Here is an 18,560-nt window from a genome sequence, read left to right on the forward strand (position 1 = left end):
GTAGACATGGGCGGGTAATATTAACTGCTGGCAATAGTGTAAAAGACTTATTAATGGCCTGGCCACTCGGTAAATCCCTCTCCTGATTTTCATTTCCAATGAGGTCAATGGAAACTATAATGAGGAGAGGTGTTTAGCAGGTGGTGGAGGGATGATCCAATATCACGCAGTTTTACACTGTCGCTCAAAGTCAAAGGGGTAGAAATTTTCCCCCGCCTAAAACAGGGCGCATGCACCCAGTTTCAATGGTTTTTACCGCAGCTGTGGTTGAGGTCGCCTCTTGAGTGAAATTCCGCTCTTTGTTATTTTTTTAAATTCAGATCCAGAAGTCGCTCTTAATGGGGGTGGTGGCTACACGAGAGGGGCGGATACGCGGCGGTGGCTATACCTGAGGGATGGAAGTTGGGTGTGGTGTGGAATGGCCGCCAAGATGACGTCATCACGCACTGCATCACCACACTCTCCCCTTCACTTAAAGGGGAGAGCCTTCGTGATTTCAAAACTTCGATGCACTCGGCTGGGCTAGCAATCTGGCACCCAGGAGGGGTTGCCAGGCTGCCTGTTGATGGTCCGGATGCATCCGGGGGCATAATTATTGGGCCAACATGGCAGTCAACCAAAAAAAAACATGGCGGCAGTGGGTGTAGATCTTCCCCTTTAAGGGAAGCTGCACCGCTATTGCAGAAGACCACGGCCTCACTGGAACATCTGGAAAAAGCGTGTTTTGGCACGGCCAAGTGGGCCGAAGATTTTCACAGCGGAATGTTGCGATTGGGGGGGATAGATCGGCGGTGCGCATGGTGATGACGCACTTAAGCCGGATCGGCAGCAGCAGAGTGGTAAAGGGGCGGGGGGGGGGGGGTGGGCAACAGGTCACCGCTGGAAAACCTCGGAAGGGCGATTGGGCTATCAGCGGCCATCCACAAAAAATCACCGGCCACTCCACTCCGCAGCATGACCGCCGATTTGAGATGGTAACAGGCCTTAAGGAAAGGGCCCCAAAATGATCACAATGTGCTCTTGATGTGCACTAGAAGGACGGAAATGGAAAAACTTCTTTAGATCCAGTTTTTACTGTTCATGTATGTACAAATATTGTGCACATTCTATCCCTCAATCCAACCTGAGAGAGGATCGATTAATTTTAAAAGATATTGATTAACTCCCTCAGAAGCATTTATAAGAAATAACTGATCTTATGTCTTCAGTCCCAGGACTTTTTCTGCTCCTATCAGATAGCCAGTGTGCCTCTCCAATTACCACTGGCACAATTGGGCAGGCAGCTCTGCTGCACATCTACAAGCTTGGACCATCCACTTCAACTGTAGAACTGATCTTGTCCCTATAAATTGGGACAGGTTCAACATCATTGCCCATTGTTGGCTGGGAGTCCTGCTCCACTGCAATTCTGCACTTTGAGGCGGGATCCCAGAACTTTGGGACTCAGAGTCGATTGGTTTTATATCTGTAATGTCCGAATTCCAAAGTTTTATGGAGCAAAAAATTGTGAATTTCTGGCAGTGTGAAAAGAGCATTGGGGGTAGGACTCAGATAGACCAAATCACACCATGAATTCCAGTGGAAGTGGGTGCAGCAGGAAGCTTTGCGCCACTCAAAGGAGCTGCTGTATGCAAATAGTGAGATAATGAGGGCTTAATCTGATCCATGGGAAATTCTCTCATTCAAACCAGTATTACAGCTGACTTAACTCAAGCCTGTATAAAAGGGGAATGAGTTTCCTGCAAGACTTGTCAAACCAGAAAATAATTGATTTCACAGACTCTGACTGTCCACAAACTATGCCCAAACTTTGTCTGGAGCAATTTGATTGCTTTTTTTTTTAAAGAAAGGCCTCTTGCAGTTTTAGGCATGGAAAACTAATTATTCCTCTCTTTTCATTTAACTCACCGTGGGATTCCCGATGGCCTGTCCCAACTGTGTCATTATGATTGAGGCAGAACACAAGTAGGGTGAAGAGAAAATGAGACAGGCACACTGGATCAGACTTCAGCAAAGGAGAAGGCCATATATGAGGCTCCCTTCCACTGGTGTTTACAGTCCATGGTGCTCCTTCAAGATTGCATCAAAAGATGCCTTTCTAACGGAGGTGACAGTTCAATAAAGAAGCAACAGAGGAACCATGTATCTATTGCAACTAGACTTCCAACCATCTCTTGAACAGAAAGCACAAACGATGAACAGCCGCTCAGGAAACTGCTCACCCACAGCCCATCAGGAAATTGCTCACCCACAGCCTATCATGGAACTCCCCACTCACTGTTCTTAAATCTATCTTGGCGCTGCAGCTTGGTGCAAATGGAGGGTGGGGGATGCCGTGATGGTAACCTTACTCTTGAAAAAAGCTCATGGGAACTTTTCAGTCAGTTCTCCCCTCAGATACCGACTCCTGGCAGGAGACAGGACCAGGTTTCGTATGCAACTGCAGTAATAACGCAGCTTATGTTGCTTGGCTGCACGATGGTATCATATCTATTATAACACAAACGGAATGTTATCTGAGGGCTTGTGAGTTCCAGAATTGTCCTACAAGTTGCATCATTACTGCCGTTGCTTGGGCAACCTGGTCCTGTCTCCTGCCAGCTACATGAGCAGGTATCTGAGGGGAGCGCTGACTGAAAGATTCCCGTGAGCTCACCTCAAGAATAAGGACAGCATCAGGAGGGTGACACGTACCTCACGTGTACTGGGTCCTCGATCTGCCTGTCTACTAATCAGTGCGATGACAGATGTTGAAAGATGGCATGCTGAAGTACTTGGAAACAGGTTGGCATGGTTCTCTTGAGGCCTGTTGGACAGTGGTCAATGTCTCCATGTGGCAGTCACTAACCACTCTGGAGGCCTCTCAGTTGGGATGCATGGATGCAGAAGTTCATGGAACTGCCAATCTCTCCAAATAATTTGGCACTATTTCAAATGTATCTCAGGTACAGGGAGAATGGATCATACTGACCCCACCATAAGACGTGCCACCTGTTTCAGGTCCTCTGAGATGATCCACAAGTCCCCACATAAATATGACGTCCATCCAGTAACCGTGTTTTTAGAGCAAGGCACTGGGGATCTGAGGCTCCCAAGTAGGGGTTGACTTTTGTGATTCCTCCCCTGCCCACTGTCAGACTCCACTGACACCTGGGACTCCTCCCTGCACTCTCTTGTTCTGCGGCTCACACAATGACAAACCATCATCGGAACAATATGGATTCTACACCGTCCCCATCCTCCCACCCCACCGACCCCCACGCCCGGTGACTCCCCACCAGCCTGTGTAGATTTCAGTGAGGATCGGTGAGTGAGGGAGAAAGGGGGAAATACACCATGAACCATTCGGGGTTGTTAAGACAGAAGTAGAAGGGAACCAGCCCGCTTTCAATTTCTTCTTCTTCCTTTACCGTTTCCTCTGTGGAATCTTGCTGTGACTGATCTAAACAGGAAAATAAAAGAAACATATTAGAATTGTGGGCTTTTAACTGGAAGTCTCACAGCTGCATTTGCATGATGCCAGTCTGGTTTCTTGCAATAGGTGCTCTAGTGCACAGTCCAATCTAATAGAATTCTGATGAGTCCAACAAACCTTGAGCTGCCACAGGCCTGATCACTGCATCATCTCTAACAGTTCTGTCTGCCTCTCCAGGAACTTCCTCCTGCAATACCAATGCTTGAATTGAAGGGTGTCCTCTGCCTATATTTTGTGACTGGTGATTATTGAGGGCATTATATTCCTGTAATGGAGGATGAAAGATCGCAGGACATTAGTTGTTTGACAATTGGATAGAGTTTCTGTTAAGGAGGTCGCCTGCCCTGACCACTAACAGTGGGTCTCTTTTTTCCAGCAAAATTTCTGCCTACTGTACTAAATTTCCCATTTCAGGTCCTACAACTGGCATAAGCATCCTAACAGCAGTTTCAGGCAGGCATCGTGGACAACTAAAAGTCACCTGAACCAATATGGTCTTTGCCGGTCCAGATCAAGCGACACAGATTACATTGTGATATTTGGAGGTCGAATGTCCATTTTACAAGGTGCACATTGCATGGCCATAATTTGAATTTCAACCTCAATTTTTCCAATCAGTGGCCATTGGTGGCTCCTTTTCCAACTCAACATGAGTTGAGGCAGAAGGTCAGCCATGGTTTTATTTCTGCTCCTGTTTCTTATGTTCTTCTGTTGCGAACTGAGCCACGGCCGATGCTTAACTGAGCCAAGGCTGACACCAAATCTAACACTCAGATGTCAAAGTGCCTGGGATGCATAGCATTGAGGTTGCAATGACTAGACAAGAGGTCTCAGACCATCCTGCTGCTTAGTAATTTAGATGGAGCAATAATTTTAACAATTGACATTTGAGGTTCAATCCAATGTTTGTTGGTTGGTTTCAGTCAAGACAGCAAATATGGGTGTTGGCTAAGGAAAGTAAACAAAAATCAACCAAAATTCCTATTCCCGATAGCTTTCAACAACTGCTACTTGAAATCGCATGTGTGTGGACACTGTATGACAAGATCGGGTGTGGGCAAGATCAGAATGTGATGCCCACCATGGTGCAACAGTTTACCAGGGTTCATTAGCCAGGCTCTGATTTGAAGAATAACCCCTTGTGTGAATTACTGTAATGGTTTCCAGCACGAGTCCATGCCTTTAGGAGAAAAGGGAAAAATACAAGAGGAAGCAAACCCAAACTAAGAATTTGATATGATCCCAAAATAGGGATTTCCACAAGTCATATCAGCTTTTAAAAAAGATTTTAAAAATTAGAGTCTCCATATTAAAAGCTAATTTTCTGCAACTCTTTCTAATATGTATTAGACCAGCGTGCTACTTGAAGCAAGGTTATGCATATTTGTGTTCAGGTCAATGTAGCACGTTTAGGTCCCAGTTTCAACTTTGGTGTTCCGGTTACACACTGGGAGGACTTAGCAGGAAAGTGCACAGCCACAGCCCATCAGTAAACTGCACATCCTCTCTTCTTAAATCTATTTCGGAGCTACAGCTCGGTGCAAATGAAGGGTGGGGGTTGCCGCGAAGGTATCCTTGCTCTTGAAGAAAGCTCATGGGAACCTTTCAGTCAGTTCTCCCTTCAGATACCGACTCATGGCAGGAGACAGGACCAGGTTCCCCATGCAACTGCAGTAATGACACAGCCTGTGGTGCATGGCTGCACGATGGTATCATGTCTTTTATGACACAAACGGAACGTTATTGGAGGCCTTGAGAGTTCCAGGATTGCCCTACAAGTTGCAACATTACTGCCGTTGCTTGGGCAACCTGGTCCTGTCTCCTGCCAGCTACATGAGCAGGTATCTGAGGGGAACGCTGACTGAAAGATTCCCGTGCGCTCACTTCAAGAATAAGGACAGCATCATAAGGGTGACTCGTAGCTCACCACTTGTACTGGGTCCTCGATCTGCCTGTCTACCAATCAGTGCGATGACAGACGTTGAAAGATGGCATGCTGAGGTACTTGGAATCAGGTTGGCATGGTTCTCTTGAGGCTTGTTGGACAGTGGTCAATGCCTCCATGTGGCAGTCACTAACCACTCTGGAGGCCTCTCAGTTGGGGTGCATGAATGCAAAAGTTCATGGAACTGTCACTCATTCCAAATAATTTGGCATTATTTCAAATGTAACTCAGATACAGGGAGAATGGATGATAACGACCCACCATAAGACCTGCCACCTGTTTCAGGTCCTCTGAGATGACCCACAGAGCTCCCACATAAATATGATGTCCATCCAGTAACTGTGTTTTTGAGCAGGGCACTGGGGATCTGAGGCTTCAAATAGGGGTTGACTTCTGTGACTCCTCCCCTGCCCACTGTCAGATTCCACTGACAGCTAGTACTCCTCCATGCACCCTCTTGTTCTGCGGCTCACACAATGATAAACCATCATCGGAACCATATGGATTCTACACCGTTGCCCACCCCCCATCCTCCCACCCGACCATCCCCCCACACCCGGTGACTCCCCACCAGCCTGTGTGGATTTCGGTGAGGACCAGTGAGTAAGCGAGAAAGGGGGAAATACACCATGAATAATTCGGGGTTGTTAGGGCAGAAGTAGAAGGGAACCGGTCCTCTTTCAATTTCTTCTTCTTCCTTTACCGTTTCCTCTGTGGAATCTTGCTGTGACTGATCTAAAGGGGAAAATAAAAGAAACATATTAGAAATGTGGGCTATTAACTGGAAGTCTCACAGCCGCATTTGCATGATGCCAATCAGGTTTCTTGCAATAGGTGCTCTGGTGCACAGTCCATGCTAATAGAATGCTCCTGATGAGTCCAACAAACCTTGAGCTGCCACAGGCCTTATCACTGCATCATCTCCAACAGTTCTGTCTGCCTCCCCAGGATCTTCCTCCTGCAATGCCAATACTTGAATCGAAGGCTGTCCTCTGCCTATATTTTGTGACTGATGATTTCTGTGGGCATTATACTCCTGTAATGGAGGATGAAAGATAGCAGGACATTAGTTGTTTGACAATTGGATAGAGTTTCTGTTGAGGAGATCACCTGCTCTGGCCCCTAACATTGGGTCTCTTTTTTCCAGCAAAATATCTGTCTACTTGTACTAAATTTCCCATTTGAGGTCCTACAACTGACATAAGCATCCTAACAGCAGTTTCAGGCAGGCATTGTGGACAACTAAAAGTCACCTGAACCAATGTGGTCTTTGCTGCACTTCTGGTCCAGATTAAGCGGCACGGATTGCAACATAATATTTGGAGGCCGAATGCCCATTTTACAAGATGCACATTGCATGGCCATAATTTGAATTTCACCCTCAATTCTTCCAATCAGTGGCCATTGATTGCTCCTTTTCCAACTCAACATGAGTTGAGGCAGAAGGTCAGCCATGGTCTTATTGAATGGCGGAGCAGGCGTGAAGGGCCGAATGGTCTAATCCTGCTCCTGTTTCTTATGTTCTTCTGTTGCAAACTAGCCACAGTCAATGCTTAACTGAGCCAAGGCTGACACCAAATCTAACACTCAGATGTCAAAGTGCCTGGGATGCATAGCATTGAGGTTGCAATGACGAGCCAAGAGGTCTCAGACCATCCTGCTGCTTAGTAATTTAGATGGAGCAATAATGTTAACAATTGACATTTGAGGTTCAATCCAATGTTTGTTGGTTGGTTTCAGTCAAGACAGCAATAGGGATGTTGAATAAGGAAAGTAAACAAAAATCACCCAAAATTCCTATTCCTGATAGCTTTCAACAACTGCTACTTGAAACTGCACGTGTGTGGACAGTGTATATAACATCGGGTGTGGGCAAGATCAGGATTGGACAATGTGATGCTCACCATGGTGCAAGAGACTACAAGGGTTTACTATCTAGGCTCCGACTTGAAGAATAACCCCTTGTGTGAATTACTGTAATGGTTTCCAGCACGAGTCCATGTCTTTAGGAGAAAAGGGAAAAATACGAGGGGAAGCAAACCCAAACTAAGAATTTGACTTTATCCCAAAATAGGGATTTCCACAAGTCATATCAACTTTTTAAAAATAATTGAAAAAAATTAGTGTCCCCACATTAAAAGCTAATTTCCTGCAACTCTTTCTAATATGTATTAGGCCAGCGTGCTACTTGCCACAAGGTTATGCATATTTGTGTTCAGGTCAATGTAGCACATTGAGGTCACAGTTTCAACTTTGGTGCTCCGGTTACACACTGGTCGGACTTAGCAGGAAAGTGCACAGCCAGACTTCTTAATTCTATTTCGGAGCTACATCCTGACTCTTGAAGAAAGCTCATGGGAACCTTTCAGTCAGTTCTCCCCTCAGATAACGACTCATGGCAGGAGACAGGACCAGGTTCCCCATGCAACTGCAATAATGACACAGCCTGTGGTGCTTGGCTGCACGATGGTATCATGTCTTTTATGACACAAACGGAACGTTATCTGAGGGCTTGTAGTTCCAGGATTGCCCTACAAGTTGCGTCATTACTGCTGTTGCTTGGGCAACCTGGTCCTATCTCCTGCCAGCTACATGAGCAGGTATCTGAGGGGAACGCTGATTGAAAGATTCCCGTGAGCTCACCTCAAGAATAAGGACAGCATCATAAGGGTGACTCGTAGCTCACCACTTGTGCTGGGTCCTCAATCTGCCTGTGAGATCAGTGCGATGACAGACCTTGAAAGATGGCATGCTGAGGTACTTGGAAACAGGTTGGCATGGTTCTCTTGAGGCCTGTTGAACAGTGGTCAATGCCTCCATGTGGCAGTCACTAACCACTCTGGAGGCCTCTCAGTTGGGGTGCATGAATGCAGAAGTTCATGGAACTGTCACTCATTCCAAATAATTTGGCACTATTTCAAATGTATCTCAAATACAGGGAGAATGGATGGTACCGACCCCACCATAAGACCTGCCACCTGTTTCAGTTCCTCTGAGATGATTCAGAGAGCCCCCACATAAATATGGCGTCCATCCAGTATCTGTGTTTTTGAGCAGGGCACTGGGGATCTGAGGCTCCCAAGTAGGGGTTGACTTCTGTGACTCCTCCCTTGCCCACTGTCAGACTCCACTGACAGCTAGTACTCCTCCCTGCACCCTCTTGTTCTGCAGCTCACACAATGACAAACCATAATTGTAACAATGTGGATTCTACACCGTCGCCCGCCCCCTCATCCTTCCACCACACTGCCCCCCCCCCCCCCCGACACCCGGTCACTCCCCACCAGCCTGTGTGGATTTTGGTGTATACTGGTGAGTGAGGGAGAAAGGAGGAAATACACCACGTCCAATTCGGGGTTGTAGAAGGGAACCGGCCTGCTTTCAATTTCTTCCTTTACCGTTTCCTCTGTGGAATCTTGCTGTGACTGATCTAAAGGGGAAAATAAAATAAACATATTAGAAATGTGGGCTATTAACTGGAAGTCTCACAGCCGCATTTGCATGATGCCAGTCAGGTTTCTTGCAATAAGTGCTCTGGAGCACAGTCAATACTAATAGAATGCTCCTGATGAGTCCAACAAACCTTGAGCTGCCACAGGCCTTCTCACTACATTACCTCCAACAGTTCTGTCTGCCTCCCCAGGAACTTCCTCCTGCAATTCCAATGCTTGAATTGAAGGCTGTCCTCTGTCTATATTTTGTGACTGGTGATTATTGTGGTCATTATATTCCTGTAATGGAGGATGAAATGTCGCAGGACATTAGCTGTTTGGCAATTGGATAAGAGTTTTTGCTGAGGAGATCACCTGCCCTGACCACAAACAGTGGGTCTCTTTTTTCCAGCAAAATATGTGTCTATTTTTCTAAATTTTCTATTTGAGGTCCCACAACTGGCATAAGCACCCTAATGGCAGTTTCAGGCAGGCATCGTGGACAACTAAAAGTCACTTGAACAAATATGTGTTTGGCACACTTCTGGTCCGGATCAAGTGACACAGATTGCAACGTGATATTTGGAGGCCAAATGCCCATTTTACAAAGTGCAGATTGCATGGCCATAATTTGAATTTCACCCTCAATGTTTCCAATCAGTGGCCATTGGTGGCTCCTTTTCCAACTCAACATGAGTTGAGGCAGAAAGTCAGCATGGCCTTATTGAATGGTGGAGCAGGCTCAAAGGGCCGAATAGCCTGCTCCTGCTCCTATTTCTTATGTTCTTTTGCTATGAGCTGAGCCAAGGCTGACACCAAATCTGACACTCAGATGTCAAAGTGCCTGTGATGCCTAGCATTGAGGTTGCAATGTATAGCCAAGAGGGCTCAGCTTTGTAACCCTGCTGCTTAGTAATTTAGATGGAGCAATAATGTTCATAGAATCATACCAATTTACAGCAGAGAAGGAAGTGATTTGTCCCATCGTGTCCATGCTGGCCGACATGAGCTAACCAGCCTAATCCCACTTTCCTGTTCTTGTAGGTTACGGCACTTCAAGTAAATATCCAAGTACTTTTTAAATGCTATGAGGGTTTCTGCCTCTACCACCCTTCCAAGCAGGGAGTTCCAGACCCCACCACCCTCTGGGTGAAAAACATTCTCCTCAATTCCACTGTAAACCTCCTACCAATTACTTTAAATCTATGCCCACTGGTTATTGACCCCTCTGCTAAGGGAAATAAGTCCTTCCCATCCACTCTATTTAGGCCACTCATAATTGAATACATCTCAATTAGGTCTCCCCTCAGCCTCCTCTGTTCCAAAGAAAACAACCCCAGCCTATCCAATCTCCCCTCCTAGCTAAAATTCTCCAGTCATGGCAACATCCTTGTAAATCTCCTGTTCCCACTCCAATGCAATCACTAAAATTGACTTTCCACGGGTTCAATCCACAGCTTGTTAGTTAATCCCAGTCAAAACAGCAATAGGGGCATTGGTAAGGAAAGTAAATAAAAATGAACCAATGTTCCTGTTCTGTTGCTTTCAACGACTGCTACTGGAAACCACACGTGTGTGGAAAGTGTATGATAACATCGGATGTGGGCAAGATCACAATTGGACAATGTATTGCCCACCAAGATAAGAATTTGAAGTTATTCCAAAATAGGGATTTCCTTCCGACATAATGGGGCTGAAATTCCCCCCGCAGAAAACGGGTTGCATCTACCGTGTTTCAATTCTTTGTACCGCAGTGGTAGATTAATGGCCTCGCGCGAAATTCCGCTCTATGGATTTCGCTCGCCCGCCCGCCCCCCCCCCCCCCCGCCCCCGCGAGTGGTCCGGAAGTCGGTTATGGAGGGGGAGGGGGGGGGGGCGGTGGGGAAAGTGCGGCGGTGAGCGGAAGTTTGGTAAGTAGAGGGGCAGAAGTGGGGGATGGGCGGGGTGTCCGCCGATGTCACTTATTAGCGTAGTGCTGATGACGTCATCACGCTGTTGCATCAGCAAGGGGAGAGCCGCTGCGATTCTTTAAGTTCAGACCACTGGGCCATTAGGGAGGGTTTCGGCCAGGCCAGCGGCCGGGCACCCAAAAGTGGGCGTCAGGCTACCTGATGACAGCCCAGCCGAACCCGGGGCATAATTGTCAGCCAGACCTGGCAGTCGGCCGACATAAAAAATAAGATGATGGTCACGGCAGTAGGTTCTCCTCTTTAATGGCAACCGCATAATCACATAAATATGATGTCCATCCAGTATCCATGTTTTTAGAGCAGGGCACTGGGGATCTGAGGTTCCCAAGTAGGGGTTGACTTCTGTGACTCCTCCCTTGCCCACTGTCAGACTCCACTAACACCTCTTACTCCTCCCTGCATCCTCTTGTTCGGCGGCTTACACAATGACAAACCATAATCGTAACAATATGGATTCTACACCGTTGCCCGCCCCCACATCCTCTCACCCCATCGGCCCCCCACACTCGGCGACTCCCCACCAGCCTGTGTGGATTTCTTTAAACCGGTGAGTGAGGGAGAAAGGGGGAAATATACCATCAATAATTCGGGGTTGTTAGGACAGAGGTATAAGGGAACCAGCCCACTTTCAGTACAAGGACAAGTAGGCAGATTTACTTCCTTTACCGTTTCCTCTGTGGAATCTTGCTGTGACTGATCTAAAGGGGAAAATAAAAGAAACATATTAAAAATGTGGGCTTTTAACTGGAAGTCTCACAGCTGCATTTGCATGATGCCAGTCAGGTTTCTTTCAATAGGTGCTCTGGTCCACAGTCCATGCTAATAGAATGCTCCTGATGAGTCCAACAAACCTTCAGCTGCCACAGGCTTTCTCACTGCATCATCTTCAACAGTTCTGTCTGCCTCCCCAGGAACTTCCTTGTGCAATACCAATGCTTGAATTGAAGGCTGTCCTCTGCCTATACTTTGTGACTGGTGATTATTGTCAGCATCATACTCCTGTAATGGAGGATGAAAGATCGCAGGACATTCGTTGTTTTTCAATTAGATCGAGTTTATGTTGAGCAGATCACCTGCCCTGACCCCTAACAGTGGTCTCTTTTTTCCAGCAAAATATCTGCCTACTTGTACTAAATTTCCTATTTGAGGTCCTACAACTGGCATTAGCACCCTAATGGCAGTTTCAGGCAGGCATCGTGAACAACTAAAAGTCACTTGAACCAATATGGTGTTTGGCGCACTTGTGGTCTAGATCAAACGACACAGATTGCAACGTGATATTTGGAGGCCGAATGCCCATTTTACAAGTTGCAGATTGCATGGCCATAATTTGAATTTCACCCTCAATTTTTCCAATCAGTGGCCATTGGCGGTTCATTTTCCAACTCAACATGAGTTGAGGCAGAAGGTCAGCCATGGTCTTATTAAATGGCGGAGCAGGCGCGAAGGGCTGAATGGTCTAATCCTGCTCCTGTTTCTTATGTTCTTCTGTTGCGAACTGAGCCAAGGGCAGACACAAAATCTAACACTCAGATGTCAAAGTGCCTGGGATGCATAGTATTGTGTTCCTAACACAGATGAGGCTGCACACAGGGAGGTTAAAGTAACAGTGACCTCAGTCTTCAATAAGACACTCCAGAGTGAGGAACAGGCCTTAGGGGCAGGCTTATGTACAGTGCTCCCAAGAGATGCTGAGGTCCCTTGGGACTTCAGGACATGAGCTCCCTGGCGGCAGATCATGGGAGTGTATGCTTTACAGATACATATCACTGCCCCCTGGAAAGTCAAAGTGAAAACTATTTACAAGGTGAGGCGGTCGGGAGCCTTTCTTTCCCTGGTGGATCGCCGCAGTACAAATGTCTGTTCTGGTGTGTTGGCTGTGCCCTCGCTGGGCTGGCGTGTTGTTGCCCTGCAGGGCTGCTGGGTGAGCCTGGCCTTGCTGGGCTGTTGGGCGTGATGGGTTCGATTTCATGGTCCTGCGTGGTGTCGTTGATCCTTTGGGTGTGTGTTGTGGGCTCGAAAAAGGTGGTGCCTGCTGTGGGTTGTTCAGGGCAGTCTGTGAACCGCAGCCTCGTTTGGTCCAGGTGCTTTCTGCTAATTTGTCCATTGTCTTGTTTGACTACAAACACCCTACTCCCTTCGTTAGCTATCACCGTGCCCGCGATCCACTTGGGACCATGTCCATAGTTTAGCACATACACAGGGTCATTCAGATCAATTTCCCGTGACACAGTGGCCCAACCATCGTTTACATTTTGTTGCTGCCGCCTGCTCTCTACCTGATCATGCAGGTTGGAGGGAACCAGTGAGATCTGGTTTTAAGTGTCCTTTTCATGAGTAGCTCAGCCGGGGGCACCCCTGTGAGCGAGTGGGGTCTCGTGCGATAGCTGAGCAGTACTCGGGACAGGCGGGTTTGGATTGAGCCTTCTGTGACTCGTTTAAGGCTCTGTTTGATTGTTTGTACTGCCCGCTCTGCCTACCAATTGGAGGCTGGTTGAGACGGGGCCGAGGTGACATGTTTGATCCAATTGCGGGTCACGAATTCTTTAAATTCGGCACTGGTGAAACATGGCCCGTTGTCACTGACCAATATGTCAGGCAGGCCGTGGGTGGCAAACATGGCCCTCAGGCTTTCAATGGTGGCGGTGGCGGTGCTTCCCGACATTATTTCACATTCAATCTATTTTGAAAAAGCATCCACCACCACCAGGAACATTTTACCGAGAAACGGGCCCGCATAGTCGACATGGATCCTCGACCATTGTCTGGAGGGCCAGTACCACAAACTTAGTGGTGCCTCTCTGGGCGCGTTGCTCAACTGAGCACATACACTGCATTGTCGTACACAAGACTCTAAGTCAGAGTCGATACCGGGCCACCACATGTGCGATCTGGCTATCGCTTTCATCGTTACTATACCCGGGTGTGTGCTGTGGAGATCCGAGATGATCGTCTCCCTGCCCTTTTTTTGGTAGCACTACGCGGTTACCCCACAACAGGCAGTCTGCCTGAATGGACAGCTCATCCTTTCGCCGCTGGAACAGCTTGATTGGCTCTTGCATTTCAACGGGGATGCTGGCCCAGCTCCCATGCAGCCCACAGTTTTTTTACTAGGGACAGCAGAGGATCTTGGCTGGTCCAAGTCCTAACCTGGCGGGCCGTGACAGGTGATTTATCATTTTCAAACGCTTCCATGACCATCAACAAGTCTGCGGGCTGCGTCACCATCAACAAGTTTGTAGGCTGCGCCATTTCCACCCCAGTGCTGGGCAATGGTAGCCGACTGAGAGCATCCGCACAGTTCTCGGTGCCTGGTCTGTGGCGGATGGTACAGTTATACGTTGATAGCGCGAGTGCCCATCTTCGTATGTGGGCTGAGGCATTAGTATTTATCCCCTTGTTTTCAGCGAACAGGGATATGAGGGGCTTGTGATCGGTTTCCAGCTCAAATTTGAGGCCAAACAGGTACTGATGCATTTTCTTTACCCCAAACACACACGCTAATGCCTCTTTCTCAAATCATGCTGTAGGCCCTCTTGGCCTTAGACAAGCTCCTGGAAGCAAAGGCGACTTCCCCGTAACGTTAGCTTGTTGCAATACACACCTGACTCCGTACGACGATACGTCTCATGCTAGCACAAGTATTTTACACGGGTTATACAATACAAGCAGCTTGTTGGAGCATAAAATGTTTCTGGCTTTCTCAAAAGCAATTACTTGTTTTTTTTTCCCATACGCAGTTCTCACCTTTGCGCAATAACACATGTAGGGGCTCTAAAAAGGTGCTTAACACCGGTAGGAAGTTACCAAAATAGTTGAGGAGTCCCAGGAACAACCGCAGCTCCGTGACGTTCTGTGGCCTGAGCGCGTTCCTGATAGCCTCTGTCTTGGCGTCTGTGGGCCGAATGCTGTCCGCCGCGATCTTTCTCCCCAAAAACTCCACTTCTGTTGCCATGACGACGCATTTCAACCTCTTCAGCCGCAGCCTTACGCGATTCAGTTGCTCCAGGTTTTGTAGGTGCTCGGCGGTGTCCCGACCCGTGACCAATATGTCGGCCTGAAAGACCACCATGTGTGGTACCGACTTGAGTAGGCTCTCCATGTTTCTTTGGAAGATCGATTCAGCCGACCAAATTCCAAACGGGCATCTGTTGTAGATAAACAGTCCCTTGTGCGTGTTGATGCAGATGAGACCCTTTGAAGACTCCTCCAGCTCCTGCGTCATGTAGACCGAAGTCAGGTCGAGCTTGGTGAACGTCTCGCCTCCTGCCAGCGTCGCAAATAGGTCGTCTGCCTTAGGTAGCGGGTATTGGTCCTGTAGCGAGAAACGATTAATAGTTACTTTATAATCGCCGCAAATCCTGACCGTGTTATCACGTTTGAGTACTGGAACAATCGGGCTGGCCCACTCGCTGAATTCCACTGAGGAGATGATGCCCTCGCGTTGCAGCCTGTCCAGCTCGATTTCCACTCTCTCCCTCATCATGTGAGGTACCGCTCGCGCCTTGTGGTGAATGGGTCGTGCCTCTGGGACCAAGTGGAAAAGTTTCCAATGCCTGGCTCAAAAAGGGAAGGAAATTTGTTAAGAACCTGGGTACATGAGGCATCATCAACATGTGATAGCGCTCGGATGTCATCTCAGTTCCAGTGTATTTTGCCCAGCCAGCTCCTTCCAAGCAGTATGGGGCCATCGCCCAGGACAATCCAGAGTGGCAGTTCGTGCACCGTGCCCTCGTAGGTGACCTTGACCATGGCGTTGCCCAGGACAGTGATAAGCTCTTTGGTGTACGTTCTCAGTTTCATGTGGTGGGGCTCAGGGCTGGTCTGAATGCCTTGTTGCACCACAGTCTCTCAAACATCTTTTTACTCATGATGGATTGGCTAGCGCCAGAGTCCAGTTCCATGGCAATGAGTAAGCCATTCAATTTTAAGTTTAGCATTATAGGTGGACATTTCATCAAAATGTGTGCACCCCGTGTACTTCAGCATCTGCCTCCTCTCTCTGAGGCTCAACATTGCTTTGATCCACCATCTTCCTCTGCCACGTGGTGGTTAGCAGGTTTTGCAGAGCTTGCAGCTCATTTGCAAGCTCGTTGGAGGTGCCCCATTGTTCCACAGCTCTTGCAAACATACCCTTGGAAGCGGCATGAATAGGCTGAATGGAAGCCTCCACAACACCAACAAGGTGTGAATTGCCTTGCATTCATCCTTTGTTGGGGACTCTGAGTCATCTGGGTCACCTGAGGCCTGCTGGCAGTTGCAGACTCGTAGGTTCTGCCCTGTACATTTCTGCTCGCAAAACACAGTTCCAGTTAATTTATGAACATTGCTAGAACTTGTGTGCTGAGAGATTTGTTTGGTGATATCACTGGTGGACATAAACGCCTGTGCTATCGCAATGGCCTTACTGAGGATCGGTGTCTCTACAGTCAAAAGTTTTCGTAGGATGGTCTCGTGGCCAATGCCCAGTACAAAAAAGTCTCGGAACATTTGCTCCAGGTAGCCATCAAATTCACATTGTCCTGCAAGTCGCCTTAACTCGGCGACGGAGCTCACCACTTCCTGACCTTCAGATCGCTGACACGTGTAGAACCGATACCTCGCCAACAGCACACTCTTCCTCAGGTTAAGATGCTCTCGAACCAGTGTACACAGGTCCTCATACGACTTATCTGTGGGTTTCACCGCAGCCATAAGATTCTTCATGAGGCTGTAGGTCGGTGCCCCGCAGACTGTGAGGAGGACCGCTCTCCTTTTTGCAGCGCTTTCTTCTCCGTCCAGCTCATTGACTACAAAGTACTGGTCTAGCCATTTGACATAGGCTTCCCAGTCTTCACCCTCCGAGAACTTCTCCAGGATGCCCACAGTTTGATGCATCTTTGCATTGGATTCGTATTCTCGTTGCCAGTTATTGCGTTCCTAACACAGATGAGGCTGCACACAGGGAGGTTAAAGTAACAGTGACTTCAGTCTTTAATAAGACACTCCAGAGTGAAGAACAGGCCTTAGGGGCCGGCTTATATGCAGTGCTCCCAAGGGCTGCTGGGTTCCTTTGGATCTTCAGGGGATGAGCTCCCTCGTGGCGGAGGATGGGAGTGCATGCTTTACAGATACACAACACATAGCATTGAGGTTGCAATGACTAGCCAAGAGGTCTCAGACCATCCTGCTTCTTAGTAATTTAGATGGAGCAATAATGTTAACAATTCACATTTGAGGTTCAATTCAATATTTGTTGGTTGGTTTCAGTCAACACAGCAAGAGGGGTGCTGGCTAAGGAAATTAAACAAAAATCAACTAAAATTCCTATTCCTGATAGTTTTCAACAACTGCTACTTGAAACCGCACGTGTGTGGACAGTGTATATAACATTGGGTGTGGGCAAGATCAGGATTGGACAATGTGATGCCCACCATGGTACAACAGACTACCAGGGTTTACTATCTAGGCTCAGATTTGATGAATAACCCCTTGTGTGAATTACTGTAATGGTTTCCAGCACAAGTCCATGTCTTTAGGAGAAAAGGGAAAAATACAAGGGGAAGCAAACCCAAATTAAGAATTTGACGATATCCCAAAATAGGGATTTCCACAAGTCATATCAACTTTTCAAAAAGATGAAAAAAATTAGTGTCTCCATATTAAAAGCTAATTTTCTGCAACTCTTTCTAATATGTATTAGGCCAGCGTGCTACTTGCCACAAGGTTATGCCTATTTGTTTTCAGGTCAATGTAGCACATTAAGGTGACAGTTTCAACTTTGGTGCTCCAGTTACACACTGGGAGGACTTATCAGGAAAGTGCACAGCCACAGCCCATCAGTAAACTGCACACCCACTCTTAAATCTATTTTGGAGCTACAGCTCGGTGCAAACGGAGGGTGGGGGATGCCGTGATGGTATCCTTATTCTTGAAGAAAGCTTATGGGAACCTTTCAATCAGTTCTCCCCTCAGATACCGACTTATGGCAGGAGACAGGACCAGGCTCCCCATTCAACTGCAGTAATGACACAGCCGGTAGTGCATGGCTGCACGATGGTATCATGTCTTTTATGACAGAAAGGGAACGTTATCTGAGGGCTTGTGGGTTCCAGAATTGTCCTACAAGTTCCGTCATTACTGTCGTTGCTTGGGCAACCTGGTCCTGTCTCCTGCCAGCTACATGAGCAGGTATCTGACGGGAGCGCTGACTGAAAGATCCCCTGAGTTCACCTCAAGAATAAGGACACCCACTTGTGCTGGGTCCTCGATCTGCCTGTCTACTAATCAGTGCGATGACAGACCTTGAACGATGGCATGCTGAGGTACTTGGAATCAGGTTGGCATGGTTCTCTTGAGGCCTGTTGGACAGTGGTCAATGCCTCCATGTGGCAGTCACTAACCACTCTGGAGGCCTCTCAGTTGGGGTGCATGGATGCAGAAGGTCATGGAACTGCCACTCATTCCAAGTAGTTTGGCACCGTTTCAAATGTATCTCAGATACAGGGAGAATGGATGGTACCGACCCCACCATCAGACCCGCCACCAGTTTCAGGTGCTCAGAGAAGATCCTCAGAGTCCCCACCTGTATGATGTTCATCCAGTATTCGTCTTTTTGAACACGACACCTGCGATCTGAGGCTCTCAAGTCGGTGTTGACTTCCATGGCACCTCCCCTGCCCACTGTCAAGACTCTAGATAAACAAAATATTTTTTCAATTTGAGAAACCATTACATGTTGGTTTTCAGAGAGAGTTAGG

At 47.7% G+C, this 18,560-nt stretch overlaps 1 protein-coding gene across 8 annotated transcripts in view; it reads right to left on the bottom strand.

Annotated features, from left to right (window-relative positions):
• LOC139265974 (ubiquitin carboxyl-terminal hydrolase 47-like) overlaps positions 1–18,560 on the bottom strand; it is a 74,139-nt gene that overhangs the window by 15,304 nt on the left and 40,275 nt on the right. For 3 of the 8 annotated variants that reach the window (XM_070883631.1, XM_070883629.1, XM_070883632.1), the window contains exons 10-17: positions 18,386–18,494; positions 11,398–11,519; positions 9,037–9,151; positions 8,762–8,850; positions 6,309–6,456; positions 6,049–6,155; positions 3,593–3,740; positions 3,336–3,442 (exon numbers count right to left, since the gene is read on the bottom strand). In XM_070883631.1, the coding sequence (XP_070739732.1) occupies positions 3,336–3,442; positions 3,593–3,740; positions 6,049–6,155; positions 6,309–6,456; positions 8,762–8,850; positions 9,037–9,151; positions 11,398–11,519; positions 18,386–18,494 (945 nt within the window). The remainder of the gene's footprint in view (positions 1–3,335; positions 3,443–3,592; positions 3,741–6,048; positions 6,156–6,308; positions 6,457–8,761; positions 8,851–9,036; positions 9,152–11,397; positions 11,520–18,385; positions 18,495–18,560) is intronic. The other 5 variants (XM_070883636.1, XM_070883633.1, XM_070883635.1 and 2 more) reach the window with 5 other exon arrangements.

The sequence above is a fragment of the Pristiophorus japonicus genome, chromosome 6, assembly GCF_044704955.1.
Source record: "Pristiophorus japonicus isolate sPriJap1 chromosome 6, sPriJap1.hap1, whole genome shotgun sequence".
In the NCBI taxonomy this organism is placed as follows: Eukaryota; Metazoa; Chordata; class Chondrichthyes; family Pristiophoridae; genus Pristiophorus; species Pristiophorus japonicus.